Source organism: Podarcis raffonei, chromosome 1, assembly GCF_027172205.1.
Source record: "Podarcis raffonei isolate rPodRaf1 chromosome 1, rPodRaf1.pri, whole genome shotgun sequence".
Classification (NCBI taxonomy): domain Eukaryota; kingdom Metazoa; phylum Chordata; class Lepidosauria; order Squamata; family Lacertidae; genus Podarcis; species Podarcis raffonei.
The window spans coordinates 40958059-40971521 of NC_070602.1; the positions used below are offsets into that span (position 1 = coordinate 40958059).

Genomic DNA, 13463 nt, shown 5'->3' on the forward strand with positions numbered 1-13463 from the left:
CAGTGGGCTTTCCAGGGGGAAATGGTGGGGCAAAGGCAAAACTGCTTGGACCCATGCTTTCTAGGTACAGGACAAGGGGAAATGTGGATGAGCTCTCAGCCTGGGAGCATGAAACCGGGCCACCATCTGTCACTGCATAAAGGAATAGGCCAGTGGGGGCCAAATGAGACACTGGCTACATCCTCACCAGTCTTTTAAAACACTATTATACCATTACTGGGAAATTCTTGGAACTTGTAGTTCATTAAGGGTGATGACCTCACAGAGCTACAATTCCCAGCACCCTAACAAACTGTAGTTACCAGAATTCTCTATGACTGTTAACGCGGTATAATAAAAAAATGTATGGTGTGGATGTCAAAGATCTGTGATCTGACCCTCTGGCATCTTTTTCTTTGCTGAAAATCAGCCGTGTGTGGATGATTCGCTGTTCCTCCTGCACTCTTTCCTTCATTTAACATGCACTGAGCTGCCATTAGCAATATAGGAGAGATTATATGTGGCACTATAAATGGCATACACAAGTCTTCCCAATTCAGGTCACCGTTGGGTATGTTACTTTGGGAAAGGGAAGAATCATATATACCCAGTAATTTTTTTTAAGCTCCATATTGTACTTGAAATGCATTTTAAACATGAATGAACAAATTTTTGCATATGCACATATATTTTTTATCTGACGTCTTTACAGGGGATGCTGGCACTGGTCTTGAACTGCATTGATCGTTTAAACGTCTACTATAGCACTGCTCACTTTACAGGGATTGGTAGAGAAGAAAATGGTGCGGCATGGAAAGAAATTCTGAACCTTCTTTACAAATTGCTAGGTGAGTTCTGCAGCTGGAGAAAGAGAGAGTGAGAGAGAAAGAAAGAGTGCTGCTTGTGGACTTCCCATAATAATTTAGTTGGCTAGTATGGGACACAGGCTGTCTCATTAGATGGGTCTGATCCATCAGAGGTCTTATGGTAGAATAATTTCACCTATCAACAAATAACCTACGTATATTATTTACTTTATGTTGATGTATGCTATATGGCAGAGGCGCTAACTGACAGTTTGATACAAATACATTCAAAGCAATATGAAGAGCTTCATAATCTTCATTTCAGAAATGGCCCACAAGCTTGTTTCTCAGATCCTAATTATTCTAACATGTAATTAAAGATATTGTAATGTAGTTTTGCGTCTCGAAGAGCCTATTCCACAAATCACTGGGGTATTCCTACGTTTTATTGGGAAAGTGTCCCTTGCTTGTAAGATTCCAAAAGAATTAACTTGTCTATAGAGAGAGTCAAGGAAGGGAGATGAAAACAACTGAAGGCTCCTGCACCCAAACTATAAGAAAACCCACAAGACCATAATGGTGTGTGCCTGCTCATTAGGAAATCAAAAACACTTAATGCCCTGTTTCCACTTTAATTCTGGTGATATTTTCCTGGGCAGTACTGCCACCATCCTCACACTGAAGTTTTCCATCAGTCGTGACTATGATAGATAGCAGACTATTGTGGAGCAGTGATTAAGTTCCCTTGTTTATCTCAGCCTTCTGAAGACTACTGACCTTTCCATGTACAGATGCTGCTGCTGCAGAATAATAATTATGTATTCTATATTGCCTTTAAATTAGTGGGTGGACTTAAGGGCCACTTTTCAGCATTCTGTCAGCCTCCCTGCAGCTGTGGAAAATCCTCCCACTAGGATATGTGAGAAAATTAGAGGCAGCTTTAGAAGTGCCCTCTCCCCATCATAGCAAAGATCTTGGCTTTATTTAAACTGTTAATTAGTACTGTGTGTGTGTGTGTGTGTGTGTGTGTGTGTGTGTGTGTGTGTGTGATAAACTATTGTCTATAAGGCTATGACATATAGCAGTGAAAAATAACGTAGCTGTACTGGATCAGTGCTGTGGTCCAGTCTCCCTCCCTGAGAAGTCCCTTTCCCACTTAATCTAAAAATACATTTGTAATGCCAACAGCAATTTCAAAAATTGCTGTTATTCTTGCTAATTATTGAGGACTGGAAGAGCTTACAGTGTTTCCTGTTATCAATGTTTATATGAAAATTGTGCATTAGACATCAGGCAATTTAAGCAGTATATAAGTACGTTTAGTTTGTCAGAACTATAAGTGATGGCTCAATGATATCAAATGGTTATCCAGTGTCAATAACTTTTGATACCTACTGGGACTTTAATATTGGAATGCTCCAATAAACCGTTACCAATTCCTTGTCCACTTAGGCCCATAGTTACTGAACTCAGTGGAGCTTATATGCCCACAGGATTGTTCTATAAGTCATGTTAATTATAACTGGTTAGGTAGTGAAATATCTGCAGGCATTTGGTAGAGAGATGACAGTCTTTTTTTTAAAATACCTCTAAAGCATTTCAACTCAGAATTGACCGTTCATCTCACATTTTTCTTTCAGCTGCTCTCATTCGTGGTAACAGAAATAATTGTGCTCAGTTTTCAAATAATCTTGATTGGCTAATTAGTAAATTAGATAGACTAGAATCTTCCTCAGGTAAGATGTTTTATTTTATATAAATCAGCTATCAGTTTTAATGTGTGTATACAGTCTACAGGCCATTTTTACATTGTCTAAAGAGTATCATACATGCTGCAGATAATCTGCTATTGATTCAGAGTGGTTTCATACAGATAATATATTTCAGTAGGATACTTTTCTACCCCTCCCTGCTCTACTCATACCTGTGGCTTGCCAATGTGCTATTATTCCTTCTGATAGCCTCTGAAAAGACCACTGGTGACTCTTACTGTATTTAAAGATATTGGTTTCAATTGTACTGAGTATTTATTAGTTAATCTACAATTCTACATAGAAAATGTGAATTAATAAATATCTGTGGTTACATACTCATTCAACATATTTAAATAGCAAGGTTATATGCTTCTTAAATGTGGACATTTTATTATGCTTTCTGAAGTGCAAAATGCAACCCGTATTAATGGATCAGTTTCAAAAGCGGCCTCCAATTGAACCTTGTTCTTCATTTATGACTTTGCTGCTTTCTGATAAAGACACTGTTTGAATAGAAGTATTTATATTTCCCCTACATTGTGTGTATAGTAATTTATTGCTTTTTGAAAATTGAGAGCTAAGTTAAATACTTTTTCTTGTCCCCAAAGCCTATTTCAGTAACTTCATTCTTTATAGGCTAGAAAGATAATAGACTAAGAATGTGGAGGTATTTTCTTCCTTTGCCTTAAGATGTTATTTTCTTCAGTCTTTGAATTTTGTTCAGTACACTGTCTCCTTAAGATGTTAAGATGATGTGTGTGCCTGTGGCATTCATACAGGTATTTTGGAGGTGTTGCACTGCATCCTGATTGAAAGCCCAGAGGCTTTAAATTTGATAGAAGAAGGCCATATCAAGTCTATAATCTCGCTGCTGGATAAGCATGGGCGCAACCATAAGGTATGCCTGGCAAATGCAAGATGTGTCATTGACCTGCAGATGAAACACATGGGTCTTTATAATATCTCCCATATATTGTGTTAAAAAAAGAAGCAACCACATAATGAAAACCTGTTCGTTTGCAAACAAAGTACAAGTGTGAATTCAAAATATAGATATGTTTCTCTGTTTATGCTAAACCTTAATTCCTTAGATAATGTTCTAGCGCACTACAAGCAAACACTGAGCCAATGCAGACGTAATGCTCTCCTATTTACATTCTGGTTTCAGGGGATGTGTGCTGATTGCCACAGTTACAGTTCCTGAATTATTACAGCCATGGGTGCAAATCCCCTTGCCCATTACAAATGTTAAGCAGTTTTTAGACACCTTCAGCCAAGGACCTGAAATTCAGCACAAAACCACACTTCAGTTCCTGATTTAAGTGAAAATCCTCTTCACTTTTAGTTATTGCCTTTGCTAATGAACTATTCTACTACGTAGAATATCTGAAGAAGTGTGCATGCACACGAAAGCTCATACCAAGAACTAACTTAGTTGGTCTTTAAATGGTATCTGAAGAAGTGTGCATGCACACGAAAGCTCATACCAAGAACTAACTTAGTTGGTCTTTAAGGTGCTACTGGAAAGAAAAAAATTTTTTTGATTTGACTATGGCAGACCAACACGGCTACCTTTCTGTAACTATTCTACTACGGTAAAGTGGAAGAAATAATTTTCTCTAGGGAAGAGGAGAGGGCACACATTTATGGATCTGATACCTGATTTATAAATGGGTGTCTCTTCATTCACCTGCTCGTTTCCACTTCCAGGTCCTGCCCACTTTCCTCATCCCTGCACCCACGCGCTCCACAGCCCCATTTCCTCCACTCCAACCACCAGGATGAGTTTGGAAGCTTTCATTTCCCCTTTGATTAATCACAGCTTGTCATTTTGTCTAAAACCAGCAAATGAAATGCTCAGCTGGATTTAATCAACACAGAAACCGTTTTTGCTAGTGGAGGGGAAGAGGAGCACGTGAGCCTAAGTCTCACTGTGGCTCCTTTGTGACATGGTAAACCATGGTTTATTTTGATGTTCAAAGTGGCCAATTGTTTCAGTTTGTTTCCCTTAGAATTAAAATTATCAGTTATAAGACCTTGAGCCAGTGTTGTGTCATGTACTGAATGTAGCAAGGCTAGCTTCTAATAATGTCTTCCAGGTTCTCGATGTGCTTTGTTCTCTTTGTCTTTGTAATGGAGTAGCGGTGCGCGCTAATCAGAACTTAATCTGTGACAATCTTCTTCCTCGAAGAGATCTGCTCTTGCAAACACGGCTTGTGAATGATGTGACAAGGTAGGATCGGTGGCATGTGATTGTGTGTTCTTTATTAGATTTTGTTAGGATATTTCTGTTCCACCTTAAAAGGGAGCAGGCTTTGTGAGTCACAGAGTCTGCGTATTTCCTGTTCACAGGATGTTTATGTTTTCAGTTGCTTTCGTTTCTTGTTGCCTGAGCAGACCGGAGCAGGCGGTCATGTTTTTCTTTGTTCTGACCAACGCTGAATAAACTGTAAATATGCTCTCCTGCTGTGCATCTTTCGCTGTGTGAATTCTGCTGATAGAGTGTGCACCAGCCTAAGAATGTGGCAATCTATTTCTGAGGCTTCGTGCCGCTAATTGCTGATACTGCGTGTCTACGGGAGATCGATGGATCGTCCGGCAGCCGGCTTGGGGGCTCAGATGGACTTTGCCTCCCTGGCAGTATCCCAACAGATTTTACCTAATGAAAGGTCTCTATAACAGTCCCAGCCTTCTTGTTGCCTTGCCTTTGCACTCTCCTGGTAAGAGGCATCAGCAATGCCTATGTATGTCAGGGATCATCCCACCATGCCAACTGCTCCTAATGTGCAGTGTGATCCTGAGCATGTTTTCACAGCTCAAAGAGATTTTCCCCTGTATGAATGACACATAGTCCATTGATGTGACATATGAGACTACCACCTTGCTGAAGCTGTACAAGTCTGTGTCTGGTCAGTGGCTGGATGAGTGCCTGCCTGGGAACCAATATGTATATTGCTTTGGGTTCCATGATGGAAGGTGGGATATGCTGTATGTCTACAGTATATAGTAATTTAGTAAAAAGTATACAGTATTTTTGGGACGCGGATTGCGCTGTGGGTTAAACCACAGAGCCTAGGACTTGCCGATTAGAAGGTTGGCAGTTTGAATCCCTGCGATGGGGTGAGCTCCCGTTGCTCAGTCCCTGTTCCTGCCAACCTAGCAGTTCGAAAGCACGTCAAGGTGCAAGTAGATAAATAGGTACCATTCTGGCGGGAAGGTAAACGGCGTTTCCTGCGGGAAAGTAAGCGGCTTAGTCATGCTGGCCACATGACCCAGAAGTTGTACGCCGGCTCCCTCGGCCAATAAAGTGAGATGAGCACCGCAACCCCAGAGTCGGTCACAACTGGACCTAATGGTCAGGGGTCCCTTTACCTTTATGTACAGTATTTAGTTATACACTAAATATTTAACTGTACCACAGCAGCCTCAGATTTCTTTGTACTCTTATCTCAGTGGATCAGGGTCACTTACGTTGTATCCTGACAATGACACTTTAAGGAAGAGGAATCTAAGAAACGGTGACTTGACTAAAACTATCCAGTGAACATGATGGTGGGGCAGGTATTTGATCATGGGCCTGGTGAATACAAAACCAGCATTATATCAGCTGCACCACATTGTCTTCTGCATTTTTCAAACTTTTAGTTGAGTACCCCAAGCACAAAACTGCTTACCCTGCGAACAACGATATTATTATTAAAATTATGTGCATTACCAAAAGCTTTTATTTTGCTATTTTCTGTGTCTGTCTGTTGCCGGTTAGGTAACTCTGAAACAGTTTTTTCTTATATGATTTCTCTACTATTTTTAATTTAATCTGGATAAATATACAATTCATAATTATTAAGGTTTTCTCCAATGTGGGAATCCAAAGTTGACATAATACTGTGCATTTTACACACTCTTTGTTCTCTGTTCTCTTTTAGTATGCGGCCAAACATATTTCTTGGAATTGCTGATGGCTCAGCACAATATAAGAAATGGTACTTTGAACTAATAATTGATCAAGTAGATCCATTTTTGACGGCAAAACCTACACATCTACGGGTTGGCTGGGCCTCAGCTTTAGGCTATGCTCCTTATCCTGGAGGTGGGGAAGGATGGGGAGGCAACGGTGTTGGTGATGACCTATACTCATATGGCTTTGATGGACTTCATCTATGGTCTGGTGAGAACTAACTTAAAACTCTGAACAGGAGCAAACAATGTTAATGTTCTCAAAGTAGGGAGTTTTTTTTTTTTTAATGAAACATGTTGGCCCTCTTAAAAGCACCTCTTTAGCTCTTCAAATGCCAAGTGCTGAGTAACAGATTAATGCTGACAGTAAGCTAGCAGCAGGCACAAAAGAATTAAAGTGATATCCAATATCAGTTCATTGATTTAAATTGGTCCACTCAGAATATGACCTGAACATTGGATGTGGAGCCTTTAAAAGGTGTTAGGCTAGGTTTTTTTCCCCCTTTTGTTTTGTTTTACTCAAGAGCTGTGCTTATATTCCACATGCAAACCCAATTTAAATTCAGGGGAGTTGTATAGGAGAACTCCTTTGTTGTGTTAAATCAAATGGAAAATTGAGCATTTTAAAAGTGCATGCTATTTGAAATTGAATAACAGGAAGGGAGATAATGAGTTTTCTTTGTATAAGACTGTGCTCTCCAAGCCGTAATTCAAAAATACATTTTTTGCTTTTACTATAATTAGTAACATTCATGCGAGCAGAATAATATATTTGATATATAGCCTCAATTTAGAAAGATTTCAGAAATCCCTGTAGAAGATTATGGGACGTAGACAATACAGAATGAAGTGGCATTATACTGAAGTTTTGAACTTCTTGTATGAATAGAAATATACTATTCATGCCTGATGAGGATGTTCAATGCATATTACTGAAACATTAATACTCTTTTTCTTACAATTAGTTGAAGTCTTATTTATATGCTATGTTTTGTTACAGAAAAGCTCTTTCCGCAAGAGCACCATGATCTATATTTATTTATTAAATTTCTATACTGTGCTTCATTTCAACATCTCACATTGGTTTTTATAAGAAAAGCTATGCAATAATAAAAATACAGTAACTTCCCGCAAAGCATTTATAAAATAAACAGAATAAAAAAGGTGGTGGGTGGAACAGCAAGGATGAGAAATATGAAGGGCTGAAGAATGATTATTGTTCTTTGACAAATAATGGAATAAGGCAAGAACAGAAGATAGAAGAATTACTTGAACTACATGAAGTGTGTACATGTCAGAATGTGTAAGCCAAAATAGAAGGACATAATTTCCAGCTGTGGATGTTTGCTTTGTTTAAGCATTGTTCTCTAATTTATGAGCTTTGATCATACATCTCATTTGTTTGCCTATTAAATTAGAAGCATATGGAAGAGAAATGAAGGAGCAAGGTCATTTGGGGAAGTTCTTTTATTTTAAGCAAGGTTATATATTGTGTTTCCTGCTTGGCAGGGGGTTGGACTCGATGGCCCTTGTGGTCTCTTCCAACTCTATGATTCTATGATTCTATATTTTGAGTTCAGAAGAAAACATTGAACTTTGAAATGCTACCCAAAAAATCACATAAGTCTTTGCAAATATAGTTTCAAAGTAAAAAAACATGTCTTTCTGTGAATGCCTGCTTATTAGGTCGAGTGCCCAGAGCGGTGGCATCTGTCAATCAGCATTTGCTAGCATCTGAGGACGTGGTCAGCTGCTGCTTGGATTTAGGAGCACCCAGCATTTCTTTCCGCATTAATGGGCAGCCTGTGCAAGGAATGTTTGAGAACTTCAATACGGATGGACTTTTTTTCCCTGTGGTGAGCTTCTCAGCTGGTGTCAAGTAAGTAGACCCTTCTTTCAGATAAACAGTTTGTGTTTTGCCATGCTGTTTTATTGAATGCTGCCAAATGTGGTCATGGCATCCTTCTCCCGAGGTCCTTTGCAGCTGTCACTCCTGAAGAGAAAAACAATTTTATGTTGAAACCCTGACTCATAGATAATGGACAATGAAATATAGAGTCTTTGACACCTCTTGTCTTTGGTTTGAACTCTTCCCAGGTTGGCACTGAGCGAAGCCACTTTTATTTAATGATTTCTTTTCCTCCCATGACCTATGTGGAATGATTTAGGTCTCTGTCATTTATCAATGGATAAGTGTCTACACATAGCACCACACTTGGCATTAACTGAGATCTTTGTTGGCAGCAGCAACAAGAGGTCATACTCTCGTCTCACCTAAAAATATTTAAGGAACAATGATGAATCAGTATGACTTATATTTCACTGCTCAGTTGCATAAAACAATACAGAGGTGTTGACTTGGTACCTTTTCCAAGCTCTAATGCAATTTTTGTATAATAATCATTTCAAAAATCCCTCCTTTTATTTATTTATTTTTTACATCCACTTACAAAACCAGTGATAGTCAAGGTAGTGACCTCCAGCTATTGTTTGTTTGTAACTCCCATCAGCCCTAGTGAGCATAGCCATTGGTCCGAGAGTTGTATTGGATAGGAGTTGTAACCCAACAACATCTGGAGGGCACAATGTTACCTACCCTTGCTCTGAACAGTTTGGGACAATGATATCTGAAGACTGTCTTCTCCCAAATGGACCTGTTCACACACTTCAGTCTTCAAAGAAGACTGTACGTCCCATCTACAGCTGGGTCTGATTGGTGGGTTTGATGGACAGGGCTTTCTTGATAGTGGCACCCAAGTTATGGACAATATTGCCATATTTTTGTCGGGTCCCTCCTCTGTATGTCTTCAGGTGCAAATTAAAAATGTGTTTCTTTAGATTGACTTTATTTCAGTGAGTTCATTATTTACTTGTGATGCTTTAATATTCAATTCTCTTCCTGCTCTTGTATATTATATTTTCCTTCATATCTTTCCTCTGTTACTGCTGATATTCAGAAAAGTTTTATTGAGGTAGTTTGCCATTTTGGGGCCTCCATTGTGGAGCCGAAAGGCAGGATAATTAATTAATTAATATGTGATTATAAACAAATAAATAGTCACATACACTAGAATCTGCATGAAAGGGAAACTAAGAGATGAATCAAAACATTTTGGAAAAACTATTAGAAGACAGAGAAGAATTCCTGCATTTGTAGATCATCTCTGAGGTAAACCTAGAAGAAACTGAATCCCAGAAGCACAGGGGAGTGAAGAACATTTCAAAGGATTGGGGTAAATCATTGTGTTGACTCTTCATCTACTAAGTAGTTAGGCAGACAGTCTATGACTCTCGGTGACAAGCAAATATATGAATCAGCCCAAGGATTCTTTCATGTGCCAGCAAAGTCTGTATGTGGTGGCTTTGCCACTTCATTTCCACCTTAGAAACCATTTGTCTGAATCAACTCAAGGGGAAAAAATCTCCAGCATTATTCAACAAATCATACCTACTATGATCTTCATATATGTGTTACTTCAACCAAATGGCTTTATACAGGAAAATGAAGTAGTAAAACTTGCTACTGGTAAACTATATATCTCAAAAATAAATGTATGAAGCCTGAGTAATATGTTCAAGCTCCCATGTGGGTGATTATTTGAAACCCAACCACAGCTAAAATGAGTCAAGCAGTACCTTGAGGCTCTTTCCCCATGCAGTTTAACCATTTCAACCACAGTGGGATAAGCTACCAAAAACAGGATTTCCAGTGATATGGCCTAAAATTGTCAGATTTTCTTGAAGAGCTTGAATGTGTGTATGGATTAAATGAGACCTGAAAACCTACAATTGTAAACAACTACTTGCCTATGGCAAATAAGATGCGCCTCCATGTGAGCAAAGAGGAATTTGTTTTTTTTTTGTAAAGAACTGGAACTTCCTTTCATTCTTTTCATGCGTAGAAGATTATTTTCACTATCCAAAGGCAGGTGAGTAAAAAATGGGAGACTTCTTTTCAAGGTTGTCTGAAAAGTGAACATGCAGAGCAATACTAAGCATGCTTACTCAGGAGTTAGACTTACTATGTGAAATGGGGCTTAATTCCTAGTAAGTGTGTTTTAAATAAACCACAGATTTGTAAATCTGTTTGAAATAGTTTAGAAAACAGTTTGAAAGTACAGGATTATGCAAATCTTCCTGAAAAGAGGAATATTGAATATTGTGCTGTAAGTAAGGATTCTTTGCAGGTAATTCAGAAGTTGTTACTAGTGCAGAATTTGGATGCCAGAATGCTTACAGGCACAACTGAGAGGGCTTATGTAACACACATTGTGACAGAACTGCACTGATTACCTGTTTTATAGCGTTTTATAAAATTATGCATGATATGGAGAAACATTTTTCTTCCTTTCTCATAACACTAAAACTTATGGCCAGCTGATGAAACTGAATATTGGAAGATTCAGGACAGATAGAGTACTTATTCACATAGTGGATAGTTACAACTATGGAACTGGCTTCCACAAGAGACAATTTCATTGAGGTGGAGAGGGAAGAAAGCCCTGGCACACAATCTGAAGTCTTTCAACGAGGCTTCCACTGATTGCACTCACATGTTGAATCCCTTCCTCAAAAAGCAGAACATAATTCTGAAAACATAAAAATCCTGTCTCAGTCATAAATGTATTTTATGATGGTGAAGTTGTATATTGAATTGTGTTGAAAAGGAGTTCAGTTACATCATAATATAAGTACTGTAAAGGTATGTTCAATTTCCTTAGATACCATTAAGTCTCACATATAAAACAAAGAAGGTTCTTAATATTTGAAGCACATCTGCCTGAGAAAATATAAATTTGAATATAAATGCATTGATTGCAGAGATACAGACCTAAGGCTAAAATGAAATTAGCGCTAGCAGATTCCTCTGCTTCTTGCTAAGAGAGGGTTCATGAAGCTCAAGGGTCCAGATGTGTTGACATGAAAAGTCAACATCTTTGAAATAAATGGCTGGTGCTCTTTGTAACTGAACAGGTGGTATGTTAAATAGTGCTGCTGCAGGGCTGCCTGTGTCTGAAAACTCACACTGTGTCACAGAAAAAACAATATTAGGCATTTGACATATTCCTGAAACTCATCCTAGGAAAATTATGTAAAATGCCTAGAGATGTCATTGCAGCTGCTCAGGCAGTTGGAGAAAAGGCCTAACAAAATGTGTTGAAATGAATGTTATTATAATTTGTGTCAGTTCAGCAGTGAACTGATATTCTATATTAGTTAAATATTGTGTATACCTATTTGAATAAATGTTGACTCAGTGGTCTTGTACTTCTCAAATGAACTTGTAGTTGATGAGAACATGTCAGTGTCAGAACCTCTGCTCACTTTGCATCTGCTCCTTTATTGCTGATTGAAAGAAAATATTACAGTACTGTAGAGCCAGAATGGGGAATCTTGTTGTTGTACCATCCCTCCCACTGTCCAGCCACCGCTGTGACCGGGCTGGTGGAGGCAGTATTTGGTTTGTGTTAGAGAATCCCAAGACAGGTTCTGGAGGACTTCAATATCCATGTTGATGCTGACTTGTCTGGGCCAGTTCAAGAGCTCATGGCTGCCCTGAAAACCATCCAACACATTCTGTAGATCATACCCTAGATCTGGTTTTCACTTCAGACATCATTACGAAGGACCCAGTTGTAGATTGTCCATTGTCATGGAAGGATTACTCCCTGGTGAGCTTTGGATTGGCTGTGACTGACACCCACCCACACCAACCCACGTGTGTGTGTGTGTGTGTGTGTTGGTTGGTTAGATTGATCCACCCCCCAGAGACTGATGAAATCCGAGGTATTTCTGGATACTCTGGGGTATTTTCCAAGCAGCATAATGGGTTCTACTGTTGAAGCCCTAGTTTCACTTTGGAATAGTGATATGCAAAGGGCAATTGACTCAGTCATTTCTAAGTGGCCTTTCCAGCCACAGGGAGTCTGGGAAGCTCATTCGTTTACTGAGCAGCTCCAGACAGTGAAGCAGGCTGGCCATCATTTAGAATGCAGGGGTTATAAGTCCCAGTGCAGGGACTTATAGAAGTATGAATGCATAGCTCAGGCATAGGCAAACTCAGCCCTCCAGATGTTTTGGAACTACATTGGGATATTGAGGGTGGGCAGGAAAGATGATTTGTAAATATGATGCAAGACCTGTGGGGAAATTATTTGTGATAATACCCAGCAAAGTCATACTCATATGACAGGTTACCCATCTTCATTGATATCAGTGAGTCTACTCTAAGTATTAATAACACTGAGCATTACGCATGGACTTTTGTTCTCAGTTTACTTGATTGTATTTGAATATTCTGCATTAGACACATATCATCTATCATCTGTAAAAGGTTTTCCAGCTGTTAGAAATCAATGTTAGAAATTAATTTTCCAGTGAATAAAGGGGAAGTTTAAAATAAAGAAGTATGCTTTTCTTTACTGCAATTGCTGCTTAATTAATTTGGGCGCACGTGCGCAGGAATTAATGTTTAACGATAACATTTATATCTTCAAATGAGACCCCTGTTATTTTATTTGCTTTTAAAAAATTCACCCTCTTGAAATATGATGCTTGTTCCATTTGCAATTGTACAGGGTACGTTTCTTGATGGGTGGGCGCCATGGAGAGTTCAAATTTCTACCTCCTGCTGGCTATGTGCCTTGCTATGAAGCTTTGCTTCCAAAAGAGAAGATGAAACTGGAACCAGTTAAAGAATATAAGAGAGATTTGGATGGAGTTAGAGATTTGCTTGGTACCACACAATTTCTCTCCCAAACTAATTTCATCCCTTGTCCAATCGACACCAGCCAGGTATGTTTAATTGAAAACATCAGTATGAATTTGTAATGTATCAGAACAGTATTTTGTAGCACACCACTCCTATGATGCATATTCTTTACTTGCTATCTGGTTATTAATAAAACATACAGAGGATATCACTGCTAATTATTTTGTCTCATTTAAAACTCACCTATTTTCTTCT

At 38.8% G+C, this 13463-nt stretch overlaps 1 protein-coding gene across 1 annotated transcript in view; it reads left to right on the plus strand.

Moving 5' to 3' along the window:
• RYR3 (ryanodine receptor 3) overlaps positions 1-13463 on the plus strand; it is a 273106-nt gene that overhangs the window by 105551 nt on the left and 154092 nt on the right. Inside the window, exons 14-20 of the mRNA XM_053382025.1 lie at positions 692-827; positions 2426-2521; positions 3319-3437; positions 4639-4772; positions 6466-6707; positions 8183-8375; positions 13075-13291. Of these exons, the coding sequence (XP_053238000.1) occupies positions 692-827; positions 2426-2521; positions 3319-3437; positions 4639-4772; positions 6466-6707; positions 8183-8375; positions 13075-13291 (1137 nt within the window). The remainder of the gene's footprint in view (positions 1-691; positions 828-2425; positions 2522-3318; positions 3438-4638; positions 4773-6465; positions 6708-8182; positions 8376-13074; positions 13292-13463) is intronic.